A 25,826-nucleotide genomic window follows, 5' to 3' on the forward strand; every position below is an offset into this window, starting at 1 on the left:
AATAGCCTCAAGCTCGTAGCCATATAACTCCTAAATGATGGATCTGGGATATGAACCATGGTTTCTCAGATAGTAAAGTGTGTGTCCATTTTTACCTTATTCCATTCTCTCCTTTCTGAATAATACCATCCTATAGCATTGCCAAAAAGACTCCATACTGAAAACAACTCAATTGATTGCAAAATATCTTGTTGACAAAGGGGCTGGCGATGTAATCACACTGCCAGGCCAAGGGAAAAGTTGTCCTGGCTGACAAGCTGAGAATCTGCCCAAGAGTCCTGTGGAATTCATTTAACACATGCCCTTGTTTTATCAGCAACAACTCTGGAGCTGAGGATGAGAATGATAAGGACAAACCCTCAGGAGTCCTAATTAAACATTAAATTACTTGCAATTAAAATGGCTCACAAAACATCTAGCATTCGACTTACTCTAACAAGGAAACCTGACTTTCTCGATTAACTTTGGAATAAAGATGCCAAGACAGAGGAAGAGTAGTCAATAAGGAGTAGGGAGGGAAAAGTTACACCAATATACCCCCAGGTTTGTACAGCTAAGCACTGCATGTTCACATCATTATAGTAATTCTGTTACCTTGCAATGTGGCATCAGTTCCAGGGAAGGTAGTATGGTGTGGAGAGTCTAGGTTGCTTGAGGCCATTAGGCTGGTGGTAGCCCTAGATTATAAACTAAAGCAATCAGCTCCCCCAGCCTATTGGGCAATGCAAAGATGGAAGGGGCCACTCGTGTGCTGTTTGTTGACCAGGAGAGTGGACATTGTCTGTCTCCAAAGTCCATGATGGAGTCAGAGTTGATCACTAAGAAAGTAGAACTCTGTGTGTGTGTGTGTGTGTGTGTGTGTGTGTGTGTGTGTGTGTGTGTGTGTGTCTGATTAGCTCACTGCCAGCCATGTCCTGAGCATTCTTTTCTTCTCGGCCCAATTCCTTGGATCAAAGATTCTGTTTCCTTTACTGTGGAAGTGAGGATAAGCTATCTGCCCACTGATGATTGCATTAAGAGGGTAATCAATAGCTTACTGGGAGAAATAGGGGGAGAAAAGGCTGATCAAGGATGGGGTTTTAGGTCAGTCCAAGTAGACATTGTTGTATCATTCAGCATCCAGGATAACAGAGGTGAGAAGTTAGCTCAGATATGGTCCTTCGTTGGCTCCATCCTTTGAGGAGGAGGAGGGGACTAAGAAAGGACTTAAAGAATCTGCACTATATGACTTACCTGTCTCCTGAGCAGCATGAATGACTTCAAAGAACTCAAACAGCCAGAAAGATTAGTAGCAAAGCCCCAACCATGGGATTTATATGAGTTCTTAGTGAAAGACACGGGGCGGGGGGGGAGGGAAGGAAGGTGGGATAGGGTGGGAGGAAAGCTTGATAACTTCGCTTTAAATCCCCAAGATGAAAAGTAGAATAATAATCCTACCCCAAACTGGGCAATGAAAGAGGATCGGCTCCGTTGGAGAAAAATGCCTGTGTGATAAGCTGAAAAGCATCTGTGAGCAGTACAACAATGGCGTAATTCATCCAGGGATGGGAAAACTTGCCTGATAGTAATTCCAGTATGGAAAGAATGGTGCCCTGTTTGCAGGTGATGATTCTCCCTTCCTGTCCTGAAGGTCTGTGGGCCCAGTGGCACCTGGAACATGGCCAGCGGAAATCTTCTGAAGTGGTTGGTGCTGAGGTCAATGTTGGCAGGTGCCTAGAACAGAAGGACCAAGGCCACCTCTGTGTGGACAGCCTGAGAACCCAGCGGGTGTTAGAGAGTTTTACATAGTGGACTGAGCTCAGAGGACAATGTTTTGGTGATATCTAAACATTACATAAATAACTACTATTGTCCAATTCAGCAATAAAATTTCATGGGAACATTATCTGATTACCATTCTCTTCGTGTAACTCCCAATCTGAATCTGGGCTACAACAGCAGAACGGAGGCTGTGGCAAAGACTGGGTACCCTATATAACTCTAAACTATTTGCTATCTGGCTCTTTCTAGAAGAACCTGCATCTTCCAGGTCCCTTCTACCTCTATAGCTCAAGTTCAGGATAACTGTACAGTGCCTTAACTTCAGGAATTGCGTGCTAGTTTGTCATTCTGTTTCTATCTCTATGTCTTCGAATCCACTGCCCTTGTACCTTTCATAGTGACTTATTTGTAAGCAAATTTATTGAGCTCCAGCTGACACACTGTTAAATTCACCCATTCTAGACATAGAGTTCAATGGTTTTCCTGTGCAGGCAAAATACCCAGTGCCACAGTCTAGCCTTAGAATTTTTCTGTCTCCCAATAAAAGTTCTCTTGGGGCTGGGAGTTTGGCCTAGTGGGAGAGTGCTAGCTTAGCATGCACGAAGACCCGGGTTCAATTCCTCAGTACCACATATATATAGGAAAAAAAGCCAGAAGTGGTGTTGAGGCTCAAGTGGTAGAGCTCTAGCCTTGAGAAAGTCCAAAGACAGTGCTCAGATCCTGAGTTCAAGCCCAGGACTGGCAAAAAGTAAATAAAAAAATAAAAGTTCTCCCTGCTGGCTCACAGCTGATCTACATCCCCTTTGCTCACCCATTCACTCACTTCTCATCTCTATGGATTTGCTTCATCTGGATGCTTCATGTAAATAGAATCATGTGATATGTGGCTAGAGAAATTTTTTTAAAGTATGAATCAGAGCATGGAATAACTATGCATTAGAATAAAATTCCAATTCTTCACCTTAGTTCTCAAAGTGAAGACCATACTGTGGTCCTAAATGTCTAACTACATTGCTATGTGTAGCCTTCTGCTAAAATCCTCAGGACCTCTGTCCTGGTGGTTTCTTTCTTCCTTTTTTTTTGCCAGAGCTGAGGACTGAACTCAGAACTTGTACTTGTCAGGCACGTGCTGTTCCACTGAGAGAAATCCCCAACCTCCTAGCAGTTTCTTATGTTTGGAATTCTCCTAAATTTCTCAAATGGCTGATTTCTTTCTATTTTGGTTATCCATGTGAATGTCAGTTAAAATAGAAGTCTCACTAAAAAATGGCTGTATACGATCATAAACTATATTATGCTTATTTTTCCATTATCTATTTTCTTGCCAGAGATTTTAAATCTATGAGATTAGAGTCCTTATATACCATATCTGTTTGCCATCATACACTGGAATCAACTACAATACCTGACATTTTATTGAAGGAATGGGTGAATAGACAATTATTATCCATATAGGCTGCGAATAAAAACCTCCTAATTCCTTTCTCCTCTTCAACCCATTCTCAGTTCCAGTGTCATCCAATAGGATTGTAATGTAAGCTACATGTGCAATTTAAATCTTCTGGCAGTCATGTCTAAAAGTTTTTCATTTCAACATGGAAGTAATGTTGAAGTGTATTGATGAGTTATTTTCCTCTTTTATCCTAAATTTCCCAAAGCTAGGGGTTCTATTTCCTGTCTGTGCTTTGTCACTCAATGATGGCATTCTGTTATATATAAAAGCCAGGCACTCACTCAGAATCTCAGAAGGCTGAGATCTGAGGATCACGGTTCCAAGACAGGGTGGGCAGGGAAGTCTGTGAGACTCTTACTGCCAATAAACTACCAAAGAAAAGCTGGATGTGGAGCTGTCGCCTGAGTGTAGAGCACTAGTCTTGAGCAAGTTTCAGGGAGAGCAACTAAGCCCTGAGTTCAAACTCCAGGATGGTGTGAGCACATGTGCACACACACACACACACACACACACACACACACACACACACACACACATGCGCGCGCGCGCGCGCGCACACACACACACGTTTATGTATAAGAACCTGAACTGATAGATGTTGGTCTAAGTAGAGATACTGATGTATATTTGGCCCTGGACATTCCCCTGAATTCTACATTCAACTACCTTCTGGGAGTTTCTGGTAAAGTCTCACTTGCATTTCAAATTAAACAATTCAAAAAAAGGAAAGAAAAAGAAAGAAAAACCAAGTTCGTATGCTTATTGTAAAATCTGCCTTTCCTCGATTCACCCTGTCACTTCCTGATGCCTACTCTCCTCCAGGTGCTCTCATAAAAACCTGTGCGGTCATCCTGGATTCTCCTCCCCACACATCTCCCAGGCACTTCATCAGGAAACTGTCATTTCTGCTCTCACAGCGTATCCCGATTCCAAACAGCTCCATCGTGCCTGCGGTTACTGCTCTGCTCCAAGCCACTCTGGCTCCTCATTTGAGTTGCTGCCAGCACCGTGCTGCTCCTCACTGATCTGCCCATTTTTATTCTTCCTCCTCTCTCTGACGCTGGGTCGCTGTCAACAGTACAGCCACCTCCCCTCTACTCAATACCCTTGTAGTGATCTCCCTTCTGCCACAGAATAAAAACAAACAATGGCTTCTCATTTCCAGGCCTCCCTCTAGTTTTTTCCCTATTTCCATCTCCTGCACTCTTTTCCTTCTCTTAACTCACTCTTGCCTAGTACTAGTCAGAAGCTGATGTGCTCTGAAATGCAGGACAGTCTGTAAATGGGTGTAAGGGCAGGGTACAGGCTGACTGGATTCTGGACTCCTCTTAGTGGAGACAACTTACCCACCCCAGTGTGTGGGGTTCTAGAATGAGTGGGTGCCTACACTCATTGATGGGCGCCCACATTAGTGTGGACAAAACGTGGTTCCCAGTAGGATCTAGCCTGTGAGGTTTTGAATGAGCTTTTCATGCCAGTGGAAAGAGAGTTTCTCAGGGATATAATGCTTTGGTTCTTTTTCTATTATGCAGACATAAGGCTGGGAGAGGATGATTTTCCGGGTAGGAGACCATGGCTGCTAGGCAGGTTGCTAGCCAGGACTGCAAAGCCAGACACAAGTCTTAGGTTGATATGTGAACTTTTGTATAGAGGAATGGCAGCTGTCAGCCTTGCCCAGAGGAAGGAAGGAAGGAAGGAAGGAAGGAAGGAAGGAAGGAAGGAAGGAAGGAAGGAAGGAAGGAAGGGAAGAGGAGAAAAGAAAAGAGAATATAAGTCCAATCATGTCATTTCACTACTTCAACTTCTCAGTGGCGCTTCTATATTATAGACAATTTGAAATCTTAAAAATTTCTTTGTCAGTTATAGGGCTTGAAGTCTGGGCCTGGGCTCTGTCCCTGAGCTCTTCAGCTTAAGGCTATCGCTCTACCACTTGAACTACAGTGCCATTTTCAGTTTCTGGTGGTTTATTGGAGATAAAAGTCTCACAGACTTTAGTGTCCAGGCTGGCTTTGAACTGTGATACTTAGATCTCAGCCTCCTGAGTAGCTAGGATTACTGGCGTGAGCCACCGGCGCCAGGTTTGGACTAATATTTCTTAAAGACTAGAATAGTCTTTAAGAAATGTAAGAGAGGGGCAGGGAGTTTGGCCTAGTGGTTAAAGTGCTTGCCTAGCATGCACGAAGGCCCGGGTTCGATTCCTTGGTACCACATACATAGAAAAAAGCTGGAAGTGGTGCTGAGGCTCAAGTGGTAGAGCTCAAACCTTGAGAAAGTCCAAAGACAGTGCTCATGCCCTGAGCTCAAGCCCAGGACTGGCAAAAAAAAAAAAAAGAAAAAAGAAATGTAAGAGATAGATTAGAGGTGGCACACTAGAGCCAGGGAGACTAATTTGGAGACTATGAAGGGAGCTATTTATTAACTCCCATCAGTGAGAGGAACAAAGACCTCAGGTCTGGGGGACTTGCCAGTTTCTAGATTGGAGGAGAATTGCCCCTCTGGAGGGAAATCTCCAGTGATGCATCCTGGAGATGGAACTGGAGTAGGAGACAGAGATCAGAGGAGGGCACAGATTCAGTCTACAAGAAGTGTTTTCCTTCTTGCCATGTGATCTTAAGAACAAAACATTCCCAAAATGCCAATGTCCTTACAAGATCCTTTCCTTCTGCATTTCTAAGGCCTCTTTACAGATTCTAACATAATTCCTGCTTCCTAGGGGCTCTATATATCACTGCCTTGTTGGCTACAGGCAGTAGATACCATGAAAACAAGGACCTAAATTGTAGCTTTTTTAAAGCAGAAGTGACATTGTCTGGTCCCTCTTAAGTTTTTTTACATCCAGTTCCCAGGCTTTGGTCTTTTTTTTTAGTTCATTGTGGCTTTGTCAAATCACCTTACATATTCCATTCATTCCTCATTTTCTCCAGGAAGTCCCCTCTCCTCATGACTCTAATATGAGCCAGAGCTTCTCTTCCTATTTTCACTATGCCCTCTATTATTATTATCATACTTCTCACAGAATTCAAATGTTAGGACATTAGATTTGCAGTGTTAAGTCAGGAAATAGCACACCGCCAATATGGTAGAACCTCAAGGGGTAGAAACTCAATTAGTATTTCCTTTTTTTGTCAGTTGTGGGGCTCGAACTCAGGGCCTGGGCTCTGTCCCTGAGCTCTTTTTCTCAAGGCTATCACTCTACCATTTTGAGCCACAACCCTATTTCTGGTTTCCTAGTAGTTAATCTGCCTGGGCTGGCTTTGAACCATGATCCTCAGATCTCAGCCTCCTGAGTAGCTAGGATCAGAGGTGTGAGCCACCAGTACCTGGCTCAATTAATATTTCTTAAGCAAAACAAACTTTTCTTGAATGGAACTGAGTACTTTTAAGAGGAAAAAACAAACACTGTAGCTAATATTCAAAAATGTATTTGAAAATGAAGTGACTAGAATAAAAACTTTTCTGACTTTCCTGTTTTATTCCCTGGCCAATAACTATACTTTGTCAACACTCAATGCTATAACACATGAATTCTGTAGAATCAGGCATAATAGCCTTTTGGTGAATGAAGTTACATATCCAACACATGTCTTCATGCATGTGGATTTTCAGGATCCCTTATGCCTGGATTAGGGCCATATCATGAAATTTGGCCAGTGAGAATATGAGAAAAAATTCTGAGTCACTTTGAGTCCACCACAGTTAGAAGCTCATACAGTTTTTCCATTTTCCCTTCTCTTGGCCTGGCTATGAGACTAAAATTGGAGGACTGCAGTATGTTAGAGCTCATAATGGAAAGAGTTGAATACCTTACCTTGCTCTAGCACAGAGATAAATTATATTGATTTGACTTGTGTGAGAAATTAATGTTTATATAGACACATATATTCTAAAAGTACTTTTTAATGCTAGTATGAAGCTTTAACTCAGGGCCTAAACACTGTCCCTGAGCTCAAAGCTAGTACTTTGCTCAAGGCTAGTTCTCTTCCACTTGAGCCACAGCTCCACTTCTGTTTTTTTTTTTTTTTTTTTTTTGCCAGTCCTGGGCTTGAGCTCAGGGCCTGAGCACTGTCCTTGGACTTTCTCAAGGCTAGAGCTCTACCACTTGAGCCTCAGCACCACTTCCGGCTTTTTTCTATGTATGTGGTACCGAGGAATCGAACCCGGGTCTTCGTGCATGCTAGGCAAGCACTCTACCACTAGGCCAAACTCACGGCCCACTCCACTTCTGTTTTTTCAGTGGTTACCTGGAAATACATCTCATGACCTTTTCTGTCCAGGATGGCCTTGAAGTGTGATCCTCGGATCTCTGCTTCCTGAGTAGCTAGAATTATAATCATGAGCCACCAGAGCCTGCCATATATCTTTAATAAAAATGTGTATATTTAAAATAAAAAGTTGTATACATTTGTATGTGTTGTGTGTATAGTTCATGTCTATTTGCATATATTCTGTGTTTTCTTTTGTGTATATATATGTATATGTATACTTGTATTGTAGCAATGTTTTTTACCCTAAACAATACAACGTCATACAGCTGTTTTGAAAGAAATAGCAGTCTTCTACATAACCATTGAAACATGTAGTAAGTGGTGCAGTATTTATTTTAAGATAGAACATAAAAAAATCAGATAAGAATTGTTTGCATAATATATATGGAAATCAACTCATTAAAGTTGTTCAAATATTGGACAGAGCCAGAATATAAATTACACAGAGTTTAAAAATTACAGGAAATCATATTATAAAGAGCACTAAAGGCCACTTGTGGAAGAGTTGTGTTCCCGTGTAAGCCAGAAATGTGAAGAAAGCCTACTTATAGCAGAAAGACAATCCAGGGAGCAAGGCACCAGAATTCTATGCCATAAAACGGGGTTAAAAGAAAAGACAACCCCAAACCAAATACAGTGGGTTCATATCATGAGAAACCTGTTTGTTCTTCAGTGATTGATATTTGCCATCATAGATACATTAGAAAAATGAAAACATAGCACATCCCATCTGACACTAGGGAGAGATCACTTTTCTCTTGTTTCTCTTCAAAACAGGAAGGAGAGACAAATCTGAGGAGGTGCATCCATCCTTCCAGGGTGATTTCTCTGAACAAGCTAAAGTCTGCTTTACCTATTGAATAGCACAATGTCTGGTTCCCCAGAGATTAGAGCTCGTCCCATCACATGGCTGCTTAACCCTCAGGGATGGGTCTGATGTCTCTTTTCTAGGAAATGTTTTCAAAGGAGGCAAATAGGAGCTCAGTTAATGGATCTGTTTGGCTTCCATGCTGAACCTTGATCTTTTAATACTGAGAGAGACAGAAAGACACAACTGTACTGAGTTTTTGGCCTTCCAGAGAAGGTTTTTTGTTATTTGTTTTAAATATTTCTCCAAGATTTTAAAGCTTGAAATAAAGGTACAGTCAAGAGATAAAAGACCAGAGTCAGCACAAGACTGGGGGAGACATTTGAACTCTGTTTGATTAAAAACAATGACAGAAAATCCTTGGGGACAGAGAACAAAGGGCACTGTGGGATTCTCTGCAGCCACCACACTCCTACAGCTAATGGGTTCCAGCATGAACCAGGTGAATACTTGGTGTGGAATCATTTTCCACCACTGACAGCTGGATTGCCAAAGCACTCCAAAGACCTACTGAATAGCCAACAGAGTGGCCAAGTCACGCCTCCCCTTTTCTCCATGGAAATAGTAGGCCTGTGATACTGTTGCTGTTTAGCTTGCTGGTCAGAGAAAACAGGGATTTGGGGGGAAACACAGGGCATGATTTTGGAGCATTTCCACTGACCTGGAAGACATGGGGTCGGGGGGACATGGGTTTTGAAATGGGCTTTGGTTAAATCCCATCGCTTCCTTTTGTGGTATAGGACCTGTAAAGATCACTTTCCTCTCTTCAGATAAGGATAATAAAACCTTCCTGGACATGTGATGATATTGGTCCAGTCAAGAAAGGACTATTTCATCTTATGCAATCCATAAAGAGCATATAGGATATATTTCTCTCCTCTTCTATGACCTCAGGTTTGTGGGCAGAGGAAGAGTGTTGGGCATTAAAATAAAAATGCTCTCATTTTTCATACTTAGTTGCAAATTACAGTCCATGTGACAAGTATAAGATAGACTGGTATCCATTTCTAAGCACTAGGCTTAGGTTTTGACTGATTCGTTGTAAGCCATTCTCAGACTATAGACCCCAATTCATGTGTCAAAATAAAACATTGCTTTCCTCTGAAACTTTTTAAAATCCAAGAAGAGAGTTTCTTGGAGGAAGATTTAAAATGACAAGGTTTAAAACTTATTTGGGCAACTTTTGCCATCAAAGAAATTGACTACACTTTTATTTTTGCACCGTCCTTGGGCCTTTTGAAGGCTAGTGCTCTTGTATTTGAGCTTCAGTGCCACTTTCAACCCTTTCTGTTTACATGGTACCAAGGAATCAAACCCAGGGCTTTGTGCATGCTAGGCAAGCACTCTACCACTAGGCCATGCTCCCGGCCCTTCACTGAACTTTTCTTTTTCCTTTTTTTTTTTTTTTTGGTTTTACTTTCAAGAACTTCTGGTCCAGCCTGAATCAGGAGAGCTAGACATTCTACCACTGGGTCTGATGAAGACTGTTAAGGAGTTTCTGTCCAATTCAAGCAAATCTATCCAAAGCACAATGTAAGTAGAATTCAACTACGGAGAGCCTCAGGTGAGCTGTAAGAAGTCTGAGGACATGCTAAAGTAATTCTCTAGTAGGCAATAAACGATGTCTTAAGTTGAATCCCATTAGCTTCCTTTATATAATGTCCTAGAAATTAAGATCTGGTCATGATGGTAATTCTCTAGGATAAAGGGGAAAGCACAAGGTTGTGCTCAGAAGAGATGGAGAAATCCCAGCACAATGTGACAGTTATTTTTGGTAAAACTGGCAATTGGGGTTAATACAGGCAATGAAATAATACCGTATTTCCTTAAATCAAACCCATAAAGAAAGACTATTCAGTGGGTTGACAGATGTGGATGTGACCTCAGGTGTGAGTAGATATGCTGGAGTCCAAGGGATGGGCCAACGAAGTAATCCACCAGTACTTGTTAGGAAAAGGAGGAGGCAACAAAGGGGAAAGCAGGAGAATCAATGGCAAAGAGTTGTTCTTCATCTTCTTTCTCAACTGTACCCAGCAGCAGAGGATTTGCTGGGCCTTTGAAAGATAGCCAGATTTTGGAAAAACATGATAAAGAAAAAAATTGTTGTTACCTTTCAAGACATGGAGTATCAACTGTATTCCAGAGATGGGAGGAATTATCAAAAAGTGTGTCTATTTCTGCAGTTCCTCCACTGAACCAGAACATTTCAGTTCTATTATTATTATTTATTATTATTATATCTGCAGCAATATTTCTTAATCTCCAATATCGTTGAGGATTCAGGAAGCCAAGATTCTAGATCCACTTGATCTACTTGGTTGATTGTTATCATAGAAAAACGTAGTGGAACCCTCTGTATCCAGAGCCTCTGCTTCCTAAGGCAAGAGATTTTTGTTTTGTTTTGTTTTCTGAATGATCCAATGATCACAGAGCTGAGCATTTCAGAATCTATGAAATTATATTTCTTTGTATCTATGATAATATCAAAATATTAGCGATACAACTTTCTTAAAAAGGAGGCTAAATTTTAGGTTGTTAAATCCTCACATCTGAAGAAAGGATTCTACCAGGCTTTTAAGTCTTTCTTCTGGAAGATCGGTCATTCACACCAAGGGGGGTGGTCTGGTAGGAGTCATGTCACAGTCAACTGTACCTTCATATTTCAATCATTCTTCTTTGGCATTACCTCCTAAAAATCATCTTTTGAGAGAATGATTTAGCTATTGGCACTCTATGTCCACAAGTAATTGTATTTAGTGGCAGCCATAGCTATATTTAAAAAACAATTGCATAACAGTCTGATCTTGTCATGTAATGGCAGATTATATCTTTACCAGCCTTTCCATTCAAAAAGATATGCTGTAAATCTAGAGTTCATAATTAGTATCAAAGACCAAGGCAATAGAGTTGACACATACTGTAAATAATGAGCATGAATTAGGAACAATAGTCCTTAGTATGATTCAGTTGCTGTGTTAAGGGCTTATAAGGAAAGTTGATCATCTCATTTCAAAATTAAAACAGTAGAGTGACCCCAAACACAACTTTTCATCCGGATCGTCTCTAGATGCCTTGTATCTCTGTGATAATATCACTGCTGTTTTCCAGAACCATGAATTCTAGGCAGATGGCCTGGATCCTAACATGTCTTAAACTAGGCATTAGTGAGACTCTGCTACCTAATGTAGGTGGCAATCTCCAGTTGGCTCAGTTTTGAATGGTGCAGTATCAGTAATACGAGGATGTTGGGTTTATTTGCATGCAAAGAAAGGGCTTATACTTACAAACTTCATCCTGAAGTAAGCAAACTGGGGACAAATGGAAATCAATTCTTAAAGATGCCCTTGATTCAGAAAGAAAAAAAAAATCCTGGTAGTCCTAGATGCTTTGGAAACATTCATGAAAATCAAAGAGCAACTTTGCGGCATTTTCTGAGGAAGCAACAATTTAAGGGAATGCAGGGATCTGGCCGAGTAGTTAGACCTGCAGTTGTCTTTAGAGGACCTTCAGCAAATTTCTTTTCTTGCCCCCACAGAATTTCACCTGCAAATTCTCATAGGCAGGATAATGTCCGCTTCAAATACATGTGCTGTGCCCTGTTCCTCAGTTGGGCATGATGAAATAGAAGTTGTTCAGCTCCTTGCCTGGCCTCCACTTTGACTGGCCTCCATCTTGCCTGGCCTCCAGCCTGGGTTTTATTGAGAGGAAACTGCTGGTTTCTCTGACTCTTTTCCAGAGATCCACCTTCTTAGCATATCTGGGTCTATGAAGTCTTAAGCGATGAACACAAACTCAAAGCGCCCGCTCAACGCACTCAACCTTTTGTTGTTCTCTTTCCTTCTGTGTTGATCATGTGGTTGTTTCCAAGTTGGACACATGGTCTGTGGTGATGAAAATGAGAGCTTTTCCATTCCTACTAGGAAGAGTTCCAAGGGACCTTTGATATCAGAGGCTATTAGATTCCCCACTTTCTTGTGGCACAAAGTGGGATTTTTTTAATCTCCAGATTTCTGCTGCTCATTCTTGGCATACAGTGGAGATTAATAAATGTTTTCAAATAAATAAACATAGAAAATGATCATTGTTATGCTCCCACTCAGCACAGAATAATGAGACTGAGTTTGATAAATTATGAACAGATCGTTTTAAGATGTTTCCTGCAGATACTCCCTCAATTTACAGTGCCTACAAATCAGCAGAATAGGAATGTAATTCATAATTGTTGGTTCATTAGTTTGTTCTAATCACTTGGAAGTTTTCTACTTCTAGTTTCATAGTAAGTAGGACTTTGTAGTATCTGAGTCTTGTCAGGCCTGAAATTTCTATTGTAAGAGCAAAAACAGTTATGGAAAATAATTTTCTTGATTTGGTGGGCTTTTAAAATTCCCCTTTTTTTCTTCCACATTTCTGTTTCTCTTAACCTTGGTGTTTTCCTATGTTATAACATTTGATTATCAAAACATACACTTGAACTCAAGTACATCATTTTTTTCTGAACCAAATACCAAATAGTATAACCTTTCAGCTAATGTTTGTGAAAATGTATTTCATTAGTTTTGATCCTGCTAGCAAATGACCCTCTTTTTTGTTTTTTGGGTTGTTTTTTTTTTTGGTATTACTTACTAGGATAAAACCCAGGGCTTCATATATGCTAGACAAGTGTTCTGCTACTGAACTAGTACTGTGACCCCACTTGTTAAAATTTTATGTTTCATAATACAGAGAAACCAAGTATACACAGTGGAATCAAACTGAACCTGAGAAAACCATCTCTAGCCTTTTTCAAAGGGCTCTGCCCCAGCTGCTGTGATTTCTTAAGTAGACTGTAGAACCACTGGTACAGTGTATGGTCTGGGTTCCCATTGGTTAACCAATTCCATTGATATGTTCTATCCTGCCACTCCTTTGTCTGACAAAGGATTATGTGGAAGGAAGCACACACAGTTTCTGCCCACCACTCATGTGGAAATGCAGACCCTGAGCTTCTGCTTCCTCGGGGCTAGTCATGTGGTTGATAATACTCTCTGTGAGCACACAAACTGAACAGACTTCACTTGCTGTTCTAGAATATTGTGTAAAGAAAGTACCAAAACCGAATCATACCAGTATCCTTTGGCATGGTTGTTTGTCTAGAAGAGGAATAATGCCTCTTAAATTCTTATATCATTGGTTCATGGCATGGGCATTTTGTTTGTGTCTACCTTGGTCAGGTCCACCTACTAGATATTCAGAGACATTGTTATGATCCTTAAAACAAGCTCCTGCCGTGTGATCCACCAGGAAAGCAAGATAGAGGTTCCAATTCTGTGTATGTTATTCAAGGAGGCTAAGGTGGTTTCTCTAACTTTGAATCCATGTTAAATATTTTGAGTTTGAGGATAAGAATCTCTCCCTCTTTTGACAAAGAACTCTATTAAATTCCTAGAAAAATGTTTCAATGCTTAATATACTGATGCTAGTAGGTTCTGCAAAAAATCTTAATACATTAGAAGAGATCATTGGTGTCTATTTGGAGAGTTTAATCCATTCTCCATCTTTTTTGCTTTCTAATAATTCATATATTTATATAGGTATATAGATATTATAACAATATAGTAATGTAGTAGATGGTAGGATAGTAGTCATTTTTGATAAAGGATGCCAGAAAGAACAGAACCAAAATCCTAACTCACTATAAAGAGACATCAAGTTTCTTAAAGTCATACCACAAGTGACATTATCGAAGCCATATTGAAGGGAGTGAAAACAGAAGACCAAGTGGTTCCTCAATCTTGTCTTTCAGATTGCCAGAAGGCCCAATCAAAACCAGAGAGGAGTGGCTTCATGTCTGACTTGTGTGATTATTCTTGTGCCTATTTCCTGCCTTGGGCTTCAAAGTCAATATCCATCCATCTATCCATCCATCCATTTGTGGGGCCCATGTAAAAATCCTTACTTCTATTCACAATTCCTGTCTTTATTCAGAGATTTCACAGGTTGGTTCGAATTTTCCATAATCAGAAACCAAGATCTCATCACCAATATATTCTCAGTCTGTTTTATAGGACTCATGGACACGTGGGTTTGAGAGGAGCCAATCTTACTCCTCCTGTGCAGAGCAGGACGCCTGCGTAAGGTATTGACAAAACCACCAGGCAGCCTTCTGCCTTAGCAACAATTGCTACTGAGAAGGCTGAGGAAGAATATTAGTGATGATTCCATAGAGACATTTACACAGGGTATCCTGATGGTTACATAGCAACCATGTACAACCAGTGCTCAGCTGTGTGGAAGGTTTGGGACCACAATGCCATGGTATGGTCAGCTAGTCAGTGCCTCCCAAGCCTAACAACCTCTTCAAGTTTTTTAAATCTCCTAAGAGGTCACGGGGCGGCTTGTGCTTAATATAACTTCTTGACTAGGGCAGTGTCCTCTAAGCTGTTGGCTTATATGTTATGGTGTGGTTCTAGTATTTTCATCAAAAAACATCTAGAGGAGTAAAACTGGATGGCTCTGGAAAATGTTCCTCTTTGCATATCAATAGCTCTAGTTTGCTTGTATTTTCTCTTTTATTCTGGATTCCAGATGCAATGCATTAAGCTAGCACAGTTTCCAGTAGAGGAAGACATCCCGTCCTACCCATGTAAGCTAGTAAAAATTGTTTCTCACTGACATATAGTACTGGTATTTGGGCATGATTTCTGGGCCCATCATATAAATAACAAGGTAAGGAGACCGGAATAGCGCGAAAGTAAGCAGGTGGGTCTTTAAGTCCTGGCTCACCAGAGCAGAACAGACTGACCCAGACATGGCACTTTACCTGAGCCCAGAAGTTCTCAGTTTTGAATAGAAAGAATCAGAAAAGAAAATTTCTGCATGGCCTCTTAACTCTCATTTCCGCTTTAGATTGATATGCTGTACTCAAATATCACAGGGACAAGTACAAGTTGCAACCACAGTTTGAAGACACTGAACTTCTCCTCAGAGAAGGAAACTACTCCTGGTACATTTCATTTATATCTTTGGTTACATGAATTAGAAATTGTTTTAATTTGAGTGTTTGTAGTGTGTGTGTATGTGTGCGTGTGTGGAGAGAAGAGAGAGAGAGAGAGAGAGAGAGAGAGAGAGAGAGAGAGAGAGAGAGAGAGAGAGAGAGAGAGAGAGGGAAATTTCTCCTAGTCAATTCATAACACACTTGAGATGCTATGCTTTGAGATTACCAATATCTTTTCCAAATGAGGAAACTGAGGCACAGTACTGAACAATGACAGACCAATTACAGGTCCCTTTAGGAGCTTTTAAATGATTTTTATCAGCGTGCCCTTAACAAAATATATCTTTTAGAAAAATTTTGGCTTTGGAGATTGAATGTGGATCTTGTTTTTCTCTGTTGCTCAGTTGTTAGCCCCACTTGGATGCAATGTTTGTTGAGAAAATTATTTCCTTGCTTTCAAAAACACTGAATTATTGGATGATTTTCACAAAGGGGCAATGACCCTAGAAATAACTTAAACTATGCCTTCTGCTTACCAAACCAAAACCCAAACCAGTGAACCAAACAAACAAATAGCATGGCTCGTCAATAATTTCTCCCTGTACTGGTCCAATCATGATTAAAAGTAAGAACAGCAGATAAATGTGAATCCTAGAAGAGACTAGTGCTGCCTTATATAGTGTCCGGTCATGCAAACCATGCTGAAAAAGGGAGTGGCTTTGTTGCGGTGACATGGGGAAAAAGGCCATGAGAAGCCCCTGCCTGTGGGGGCCACCACGCACATGCATGCGCTTGACACAGCCACGAGAGTACCCGGTGTATGCACCGGGTGTGAGAGTAAGTGAGCTATACAAAGTCAGTCTACATGAGAGGAGGAGCCAATCAGTGACCCCTTCTATGTGGGCTTATTGGACGGGGTCCATATAGAATCCGAAATGCCATCCCCGGTGGATGACAGAGGCATGGAGCCACTGGGTGTAAAGGGGTCTGTGTCGGTGTCTGTCTCACCCTCGGCGAGGTACCGCTTCTCCCTCATCCAACTCGACCCTGCACTGGGGCCAAACATATAATCATCTCTGTCCTGGGAGATGCTGAAGCCACTTGGAGACCTTTCCAGTTCCTCATGGTTGACAGACATGAGGGACAGAGGCGTGTCGCTGTCTCTGGTGATGCTGCGTCTCTGCCGGGGAGAGATGTGGTCCGAGGAGGGGCCGTGCGGCTCTCCCTGGGAGTGGTAGCCCACACGAGAATCAAGAAGCGTCAGGATGGGCAGGACGGTGGGCCTCTCCACGTATGTGCTGGCCGAGGAAGGAAGGGTGGCCTGAGTCTTTGCAGGCTTGGGTTCCCCTTGGGGCAGGTTCACGGAGTCATGTGCAAAAAATTCAAAGGGCACCTGGTGGAAGCTGTAGGGGGGGTCAGGGGGTCCTGTCTCAGAGTAGTTGCAGATGAGGGTTTTCAGATCAGAGTACCTGTTGTCCTCTTTCTTGTCCCCCTCTGCTGGTGAGGACGGGCCTTTCGTTGGGTGATACTCGGTGACATGGAGTCGCTCCATGTGCTGCAAATGCATGTTCACCAGGAAATCCAGCTTCTTCCCCATGTCTTGCACCTGCCAAACACAAGCAGTCGACCGTCACTGCTCCCCTGGGATTCAGTGGTCATTGCTACTCTGGGGGAAGTATTATGGCATTCACTTTTAGATGGCAACAGAAATCTTGCAAACTAATCACAGCAACTGCTAATTTCTTTCACATCTCCAGGAAGCAAGCCCTCCATAGAAATGTCAGTATAGAAACAACGGAGGCAAAGGTATTTTAGTAAGCCATGGCTGGATGCAGAAAGATGGCTTGAGAATAAGGGGTGTGGGTTTTCCTTGTTCCCCTGTGGGGAAGGTGGTCATTCTGGTTTTACTGTGCTCCTGACTTGTGAACAATCCCTTAGGTGGAAATGAGTAGCTTGCTTGTGCATGTTTCTCTTCCTGGTGATCCAAGAATCAGAGAAGCGAGGGGAGTAGTTGCCACCGATGGAGCTTTGCAGAATTGGGAGCTCCACTTGGTATCCTAAGGTCAGAGAAAGCTGCCTAGGCCCTTGAGATCCTAAATCGGGCATCGGTTTGAATGTTTGTGAGTCCGTGTATGTAACTGGGTGTGTACACGTGTGTGCTATTTTCTGGAAATCCACATCTGTGCATATACAGTGTGGTGCACATAGGTGCGATGATCCTTTTGACAATTCACATCTGTGCATGTATACTGTGTGTGTGTGTGTGTGTGTGCGTGTGTGCCCGCGCATGCGTGCGCGCGCACGCTCGCACATGTGTGATTCTCTGGCAGCTGACCAAGAAATGCTGTGGGCAGGGGGTGTATCCCTAACTCACTGATGCAGCACAGGATTTAGTATTTTATCTGCCTGGGGGTGGGGGGTGGGAGGAAATTGTATCTGCAAATAAACCCTCCACATCCACTTTCGAGTGAGGGAAAGGTCAGACCCACCTGTCTCTCCACTTTCACAAACTTCCCCATCATGCTTTGGTCTTCCACTTCTGCTGTGGGTGCTCTGGCTGCATATGGTTCGTTCCTGAGAAGAAACCAACACTTTCATAGATTGTGTACATGCTTTCTGCCTGCAAGGCTACTCCAGCCCGCATGACCTGGCCCTCGTGCTCACGCCCACACTTGGAAGTCAGGGAAGAGATCACATTCATCACGTGTGAGTCAGGAAAAGCCAGCCTTTTCTGAGTTTCCACATGACTGATTTCACATAGGAAAATTTGGAAGGCAAATGTGAAGCTGCTAATGAGAAGGCTTCACTTTGTGTTGTTACTAATGCAACGACCAGAGTGTAGTAGATTGAAATCCTTTTAATTAAATCCCTTTGCCTTTCCAAGAGCTTTAACTGTGCAACTGTGTTTGTTTGTGTGTGTGTGTGTGTGTGTGTGTTTTGCATAAATTTTTTTTTTTGCCAGTCCTGGGCTTGAGCTCAGGGCCTGAGCACTGTCCTTGGACTTTCTCAAGGCTAGAGCTCTACCACTTGAGCCTCAGCACCACTTCCGGCTTTTTTCTATGTATGTGGTACCAAGGAATCGAACCCGGGTCTTCGTGCATGCTAGGCAAGCACTTTAACCACTAGGCCAAACTCCCGGCCCTGCATAAATGTTTTTATTTATTTATTTTTGTCCTGTGAAAGTTTTAAAGAACTTCAAAATGACATCTCAAAAGGTGTAGTTATTCGGCTTTCCTGGACACACTAGACTAACTCGGAAAGAGGACTCTGACATTTACTATTATAAACAACAGAACAGAACAGTAGTTCCGTTTCTTAGATGGGACGTGGAGCCTTCCAGATCCCAGAGCCCATCATGTGCCACTCTAGACCCCTAATCTTCAGAAGAGCAGATGCTTTTTACCACTAATCCTACGCTCTTGCTTCTTTTATAAAGGAAGGTGTATCAGGTCCCTTTACTTGTTTGTGTTGCTTGCCTTAAAGGCATTTAGGAATCAAGCAGTGAAGTTTCTAAGGTACACTTATTTGGTCAAAATTTTACCAAAACCTTTTTGGAAGGTAGAGAACTACGTGGGCAGAATGCTGCCAGGAACCTGGTTGTGTTTTCTGGTTCTGTCTTGGGAGGGTTTCAGTCAATTTCACGGGGAGTAGTCCATGACAAATCAAACCCACTGATCTATGGATACCAGTAACAGGAAGTCTTCTTTCCAATCCAACAGAATTTAGGAGTCTCCTCTTTCTTTATAGCTAGGAAAATGGTATGTTATTTCATTTTCAAAACCCACAGACAGAAGTATAGTCTTTGTGGTCTGGAAAGAGAGGTGGAAGGGTTCTGTTCACAAATCTTTCAAGTGGCCACAAAGTGAAACAGCCTTCAAACTCTCTTCATCCACATGAAGGACTCTTGCTGAGATCTGGAGACAGGTTTCCCCAGGTCTTCCCACACTGCCCCCTCCATCAGTGCCCATCCAAAGCCCACCTGGGAGACTGCTGGGATGGGTATGTGAATGCTGCTCCTTTCTGAGACTTCTTATGTTTGGGAGTAGATGGAGGTCCAGGTGTGAAAATCATATCTATTCTGAAAGAAAAAAAAAGCAATAGCGAAGTTAATTTGTTTTTCAGAAAAGCACACCATTCTATTTTTTTCTTAATTCAGGTATAGGTTTGAACTATGCAACAAAAAGGAAGAGAGACAGAAAAATAGAGGTAGTGAGAAAGAAAACCAGAGAAACTTGCCTCTTCCGTCTATTGTTATGATAATTTTTTCTGCTGGTACTGAGAACATTTTTTTTTTCCCATTTCAGGAGACAGGGAAGCAGATCATCCACTGAGACAACCACACATATCTCTAGCTCCAGTCCCAGCTCCTGCACACAGTTTCCACGTCTGCAGGAGATGGCAGCTTGTAATGCAGAGAAATGTTCTCCCTCATGCTGTACAGGTCAAGTAGGGGGGTGGCAGGTGTGTCGGAATGACCATTAAGGCTGTACATGCAGACTAGTCCTGGACCACTGTCACCCCTCTGGGAACAGCATCTCCGCTGACAGGCTATGTGTCATTCTAGATCAGTCCTCCCCTCTGCAATATCCACAGGGCTGGGGAGATGCTATTTGTCATCTAGATAAGGAACCACAACTCCTAGTATCACATTTTGCCTGATAACTATCAAAAAACCATGGCAGTGGGGCAGTCCATTCTATGCTCACTGAAATTGGCTGGCACATCACTGACATCATGTTCTCGTCTTCCATTGTTTGGGGAACCTTGCATAAAGTAAGTAAGCATGTAAGCTTACTTGCATAAAGTAAGTAAGCGTGTAAGTCTGAGGCTCCATTCACATATCCATTTCTTCAGCAGGAATTAAGTACTGCTGACTCTGTCCTTGCCACTATGGGAGGCAATAAAAGTGGATGTCCCAGTTAGGTACAAAGCAAGATTATGAATAAGCGGATCTCCACACAGACAGCACCCAGACCTTCTGATCCCTTCAGTGTTAACTTACCAAGATAGTCCAATGAGGAATTGGTACTTCTATGAAGAGACTAAAGTTCAGAGGGACTCACGTCAACTTGAATTGTGTCATTTTTCTCTAGGTCCCTATATATGGGAATGTGTATGCTTCATATAATCCTATCATATATATATACATATTATAGCACTTATCCATATTTTTAGTATTAGAAATTAAACCCCAGGCTTTTTACTTTAGCTAGGCATTCCCTGTACCACACTCCAGCTATGCCTGCATCCTTTTGTATTTTGTTTTGTTTAATTTATATTTGGTTTGCTTTTTAAAAGAGGGTCTACTAACTTCATTTTGACTATTCTCAAGTTCCAGATCCTCCTACTTATGCCTCCTAAGTAGCTGGAATTACAGGAAAGCACCACCACGGTCAGCTCAGTTTATTAGTAAATATCATCAGAAGATTGGGGTAGGTTATATTTACTAGATCACATATATAGAAGCATACATAAATCCATGGTTATTTGCTCTTCAGCAAAATTACTAGATGAGTCCTTTATCCTTTTGGCTTTGGTGTATCAGCAGAAATGTAGCAGCCGTTTTGTCAAAAGCATTCTAAGGGGCTAGATACTAATCTGTAGAGCATTCCTGTGCTCCATGTAATAGTGGTACAAAAAAGGAAAACTGATGCTGTGTCCTTTTTTTCTCACTATTATTAGTAGTACACTGAGAATTAACCACTTGGATACAGTTTACAGGACCCCGTTTTGATGTCAAGATCCAAAGCATTGTTGTCTCAAGTCAGAAGGACACAGGCCTGTTCCACTTCATGGGGCCTCATCAAGGTGTTGACCTCGGCCATGACACTGACCTAGAATGTCTTCACTACCTGGTATTCGTTGGCGCTGCCATTCACAGGGCTTGATGAGCATTTCTGCCCTTGAACTTTCTCGCCTGCCCCTTGGATTACTTTTGAGTGCCTTTCACCGTAATCGCTAAGGTTCCCATGGCTTTGATTCCCAGGTGGTTGGGAATGTACACCCCTCTGGATGGATGGTCTTACCTTGTCTGAAGGTACTTTATTCTGGAAAGCATGTCCAGATGTCCTGCAGAATACTGCTCAATCACATCCTTCACATCATAAGGCCTCAAAGTCTCCTTGAATTTCTTTTTATAGAGACGGAATTGTAGAATTCTGAAAGGCAGAGTAGAGACATTTGTACATCATGGGTAGAGAATGAACAAATAGAATAGGAGGCTAGAAAACTTAGGGACAGGAGGAGAAAAGGAAGAGAACCCACTTGGTGAGGATAACTTTTAGCTTTGGTTTCTGGCTGTAGGCCCTTTGCACTGCACATAATTGTACTGGTTAATGAGTCTCTTTCAACCATTTGAATAATAAGAAAATTATAGTGCCAGTGAGAGCAAACGTTTATTGAGCATTCACTGCATGGTATCCAAAACATTAGGACTATTCTGTTAATAGAGCAGTTTACATAGAGTACAAATGTGGCTTAGAGAATTCTGCATGTCTCCAAAGCCATGCGGGATATGATATCAAAGCTGTGCTTTACACCCAGGCCTGTGTGCTGATGGCCTGTACCCTTAGTCACTGCCACACTGCTTTCTCTTTGAGGACAACCAGTATACCTCTTCTTCAGTCAGTAGCTTCTTTTCTCTTTTTCAGTAGTTTCTTTCTGTTGCTCTGATTGCTTAATTTCTGTTCCCTAACTTGTCTCCCCATACACAGACAAAAACTCTGTAATTAATTATCTTGGTAAAAATGCTGATTAAAAGAATTGTATGCATGAAAAGAGACAGAAGAAAAGCCAGTTGCAGAACAAGATGCATGCAAAGCAGAAAACGTGTCAATATACCCTGTCAGTATTTTTGCCAAGACACTCCTCAAAGTGAACACTGGTTAAAGCCAGAGGGGACTGAGACAATTAGAAGCACCGCCTTCTTTAATAGGTAGGCAAGACTCACTCATGACATGACGCCTTGCTAAGGTGGGAACCATTTTTCTGGAGACAGTATCCTCCATAGAGGATTTCATAAACGTGGGATTTGACTCAAGATCTGAGAAGAACATTTGACTCATCCCAAAGCCCAAGAGTTCTTCGCAAGCCATGTCCTGTGGAACTTCACTGTGGTGTGACACGGGAGGTTCCCACGTTGTGGGGGGAGGAGGCAGAGTCAGTACCTGACAGCTCGGATGGCAGTCTTCAGGGTGGGGATCATGTCTTCGATGAGGAAGTCATTCCCATAGCCCCTATCTTCTGCCATGGGATCACCTGTCCCAGCATCTGAGAGGGAAGCACATGTACCACTGCAGGTCATGGAATGTGGAAGGGCTCAGAGACTCACTGTTGAGTCAACATTACTAACCCTTTGGATTGGTCAACCCCAGTGTCCTTCCTAACCGGGCCTTGTTTGCACTTCCTAGGTATACCAGCTGTCCTGTGCATCCGTCTTCCCTTTACATTTGGGGGTGTGGCCTAGGAGGTGATCCAGGTAAGGTATGCGAGGTCTCTCTACCCTGATATCATTGGGAGATCACTGTCTGAGTCTGTAATGGCTCCAGAAGCGTAACGAAGATCAGGGGCTTGGTGGCTGAAAGCACTGAAGATGCTGCTCTTCTGCCCTCGCCTCCCTTTAATAAGTGAAAGAGACTCATGAGGCCATAGTTGTTACGCCCTCTCAGCCTACGGGTTCGTTTCTGCCCCATCTTCTCCCCATCTGGAGATGATAATGTGTCTATCTCCACATGCCTGTCTATCTCATTTCTCTCCGTCTTTCAAATGGACAGCTGTGACAAGTGTCTCACAATGGCCATCCCCAGAAATCATCATAACATATTACAAGGGTCCATGGAATGGTTTAAGTGAGAGAAAAGATGTGGTTCTGGCCTAGGAGCACACAGAAGTGGAACTCTTTCTCCCCCACAGGGCACGGACTACAGACTAAAGGACATGAAAAAAGTGAAGCAAGACGCTGGCTCAGGGCTCAATGGAGAGGCTTCCTTCTGGAAAGAGGGAGTGGTGAGGAAGTTGGAGGGGCATGGAGGTGAAAAGCTGAGACAGAAGAGGAAGTTTACCTTCAGAACTCTGCCAGAAAGCGTAGGCTTTCATGCGGAAGGCCGTACGGAAGCGTTCTTTATTGTTTAAGCCAACAGGCTTTGGTTCTTTAGAAGGACTTTCTTCTATGGCATCTACATTCAGAGGGGTAAATAGCTTTCCTTTAGTATTGCTACCACGAGGATTAGAAAGGCGAACCCGATCCAAGAGACCCAGCTTTTGGCTACAAAATAAGCAAAAGTGAACAATTTTCCTCCTTCAGAGTAGGCTCTTATAATTTCCCATCCCTCCATAAAGACCCTCACATTCTTCTCCAGGGGCCAGCAGGAACTGTGTACCCACAATGCCCTGCGCACTCCCAAGGCTAACATCAGACTTAGCGGTGTGGAATGTGATGGGGGCAGATTGAAATCCTACCTCAGCTATTTACTAGTGTTAGATCATGGGTATATTTCTGAAATTCCATGAACATCACTTCCTTCATGAGCTTAAGTGGAGTGGAATTTAAATGGGACTTAGGGTATATTGCGATTCTTCATGACCAGTGCTTCCACAGTTTTAGGGACCTTGTCTGGAAAATACTACTATAGTACAGTGAGCAGTTAAGATATTTTGAGCGGAGCTGGTAGGGGCAGAGCATATCCACATAACTTTTTTTTTGCCAGTCCTGGGGCTTGAACTCAGGGCCTGGGCACTGTCCTTGGGCTTTCTCAAGGCTAGAGCTCTGCCACTTGAGCCACAGCACCAGTTCTGGCTTTTTTTCTATGTATGTGGTACCAAGGAATCGAACCCAGATCTTCACACATGCTAGGCAAGCACTGTACCATAAGGCCAGACTCCTGGCCCCCAAATAACTTTTATTGCAGTATATTGTTGCAATTATTAGTTACTCTGTTTCACTCTCACTATGTCTAATTCACAAATGAAACCTCACCAGAGGGAGTTAAGATGTTTCAGTCATCAGTTGGGTAGGTCTGAGAATACATACCTCATGGATAAAAAAGGGGTTACTACTAAAGTGCTTTTCTGTAAAGATTTGTCCTGTTTCTTGTTCTTGTACTCTATACTAATGGTTTCTGGTCTCTTTTTTTTTTACATTTTGATGGTGTCTGAATAGTGACTGACATGGAAGAATCCTCATTGAATCTCCCTCTAAAGAGCTGAGTGATGTGAAATACTTTGAACCTGCTGTCCACAGACAGACCTGGTAGACAAACTCCAGGGTGTCTACGAGCATGGATGGAAACAATTGCATCCATTTTGCATTCAGTTATAAGTATAGACAACAATGTGCTAGACGTAACACACTCACTACCTGACAAATGTAACTGTATGCATTATCCCGACAATAAAATTTAAAAATAAATATAGGCAACAAACCACCTACTGCTTATGACTGTCCACAAAATGAACCCCAGGTAATTTGATTTCTCATTATCTCAAGGTATTGTCGATGCTCTCCACAGCTTCAAGAGAGCAAGAGTATTCAACCTGGCATTAGTTCTTTCATTAAGTTCATCACGAGGTTGTACTTACTTGACTACAGCTCAAAGTTTTCCAGGCATTGATAACTCTGTCAATAGAATCCATTTCTTTTACAGCTACATATTATATTTCATTCATGGATCCAAGTTTTTATTTTAAGAAGGAATCCATGGTTATTGTTATTGCCATACTGCTAAAAGACTTACACAAACACACACCCCCACACACCCCCCCACACACATGTGAGAGTGCACTCATGTTTTTTGTTGCATGCCTTTTCTTGCCTTTTCAGCCAATCTCATCACTCTACACCTTTCAAACTTATGGCCATTCTTTCTTGGAAATTTAGCAAGCTCCAAATAAGACACAGTACTTTTCGGTCCCAGTATTTAACAACACACCGTGTAGATTACATTTCTATATCTGCTTGTCTCGTGGGATTATGTAGCGTAGTGGGGCTGTGACTCTGCCTGGTTATCTTTGGACCCTGAAAACCTCCTTGCTCAGGATATCTGGCTACTCAACATAGCACTTCAGGTTGTGAGCTCTGGGGCAAAATCACTCATTGGAGACACTCTGACAAAGTATGTGGCCTAGGGCACATAACTTGTGCTCTCTAGTCCCCAGACAGCTCCCATGCAGGGTAATCAAATACTCCACCTCATGTATCTATGATGAGTTTAATGAGACAATTTATATAAAGTGCTTAGCCTACTGTCTAGGGTAAAGGAAGCACTCAGTAAGTGCTGGCTGCCATCCATATCTGAGTAAATAATCCCCTTCCCACAGAAGCAGTGGAAGTCTGACGGCATCCGTGAAAAGCATGGATCCAATTTCCTTGCTTTTTTAAAAATCTGAACTGAGCTGAGTTTAGGGATTTGTATATTATCTTATAATACTTCTTAATGTAAGTCTCCAAACTTAATATTGCCATTGAAGTTCACCTCAAGAGGAGATTTGGGATGAGCTGAATTCCAAATA

The 25,826-nt window shown here is 42.3% G+C and overlaps 1 protein-coding gene and 1 long non-coding RNA gene across 2 annotated transcripts in view; one reads left to right on the forward strand and one right to left on the reverse strand.

Moving 5' to 3' along the window:
- Window positions 1-7,789: 7,789 nt before the first annotated feature.
- Kcnq3 (potassium voltage-gated channel subfamily Q member 3) overlaps window positions 7,790-25,826 on the reverse strand; it is a 246,737-nt gene continuing 228,700 nt past the window's right edge. The window contains exons 10-15 of the mRNA XM_090339409.1: window positions 23,381-23,583; window positions 22,487-22,589; window positions 21,347-21,478; window positions 19,300-19,398; window positions 17,810-17,894; window positions 7,790-16,926 (exon numbers count right to left, since the gene is read on the reverse strand). Coding sequence (XP_090195535.1) covers window positions 16,216-16,926; window positions 17,810-17,894; window positions 19,300-19,398; window positions 21,347-21,478; window positions 22,487-22,589; window positions 23,381-23,583 — 1,333 coding nt within the window. The 3' untranslated portion in view covers window positions 7,790-16,215. The remainder of the gene's footprint in view (window positions 16,927-17,809; window positions 17,895-19,299; window positions 19,399-21,346; window positions 21,479-22,486; window positions 22,590-23,380; window positions 23,584-25,826) is intronic.
- Window positions 14,830-23,350, forward strand: LOC150059262 (uncharacterized). The gene is made up of 4 exons (XR_016536709.1): window positions 14,830-15,329; window positions 19,625-19,761; window positions 22,730-22,797; window positions 23,232-23,350. It is a non-coding gene; the product is annotated as an uncharacterized LOC150059262 (long non-coding RNA).

Source organism: Megascapheus bottae, chromosome 9 (assembly GCF_031878675.1).
Source record: "Megascapheus bottae isolate mThoBot1 chromosome 9, mThoBot2.hap1, whole genome shotgun sequence".
Classification (NCBI taxonomy): Eukaryota; Metazoa; Chordata; class Mammalia; order Rodentia; family Geomyidae; genus Megascapheus; species Megascapheus bottae.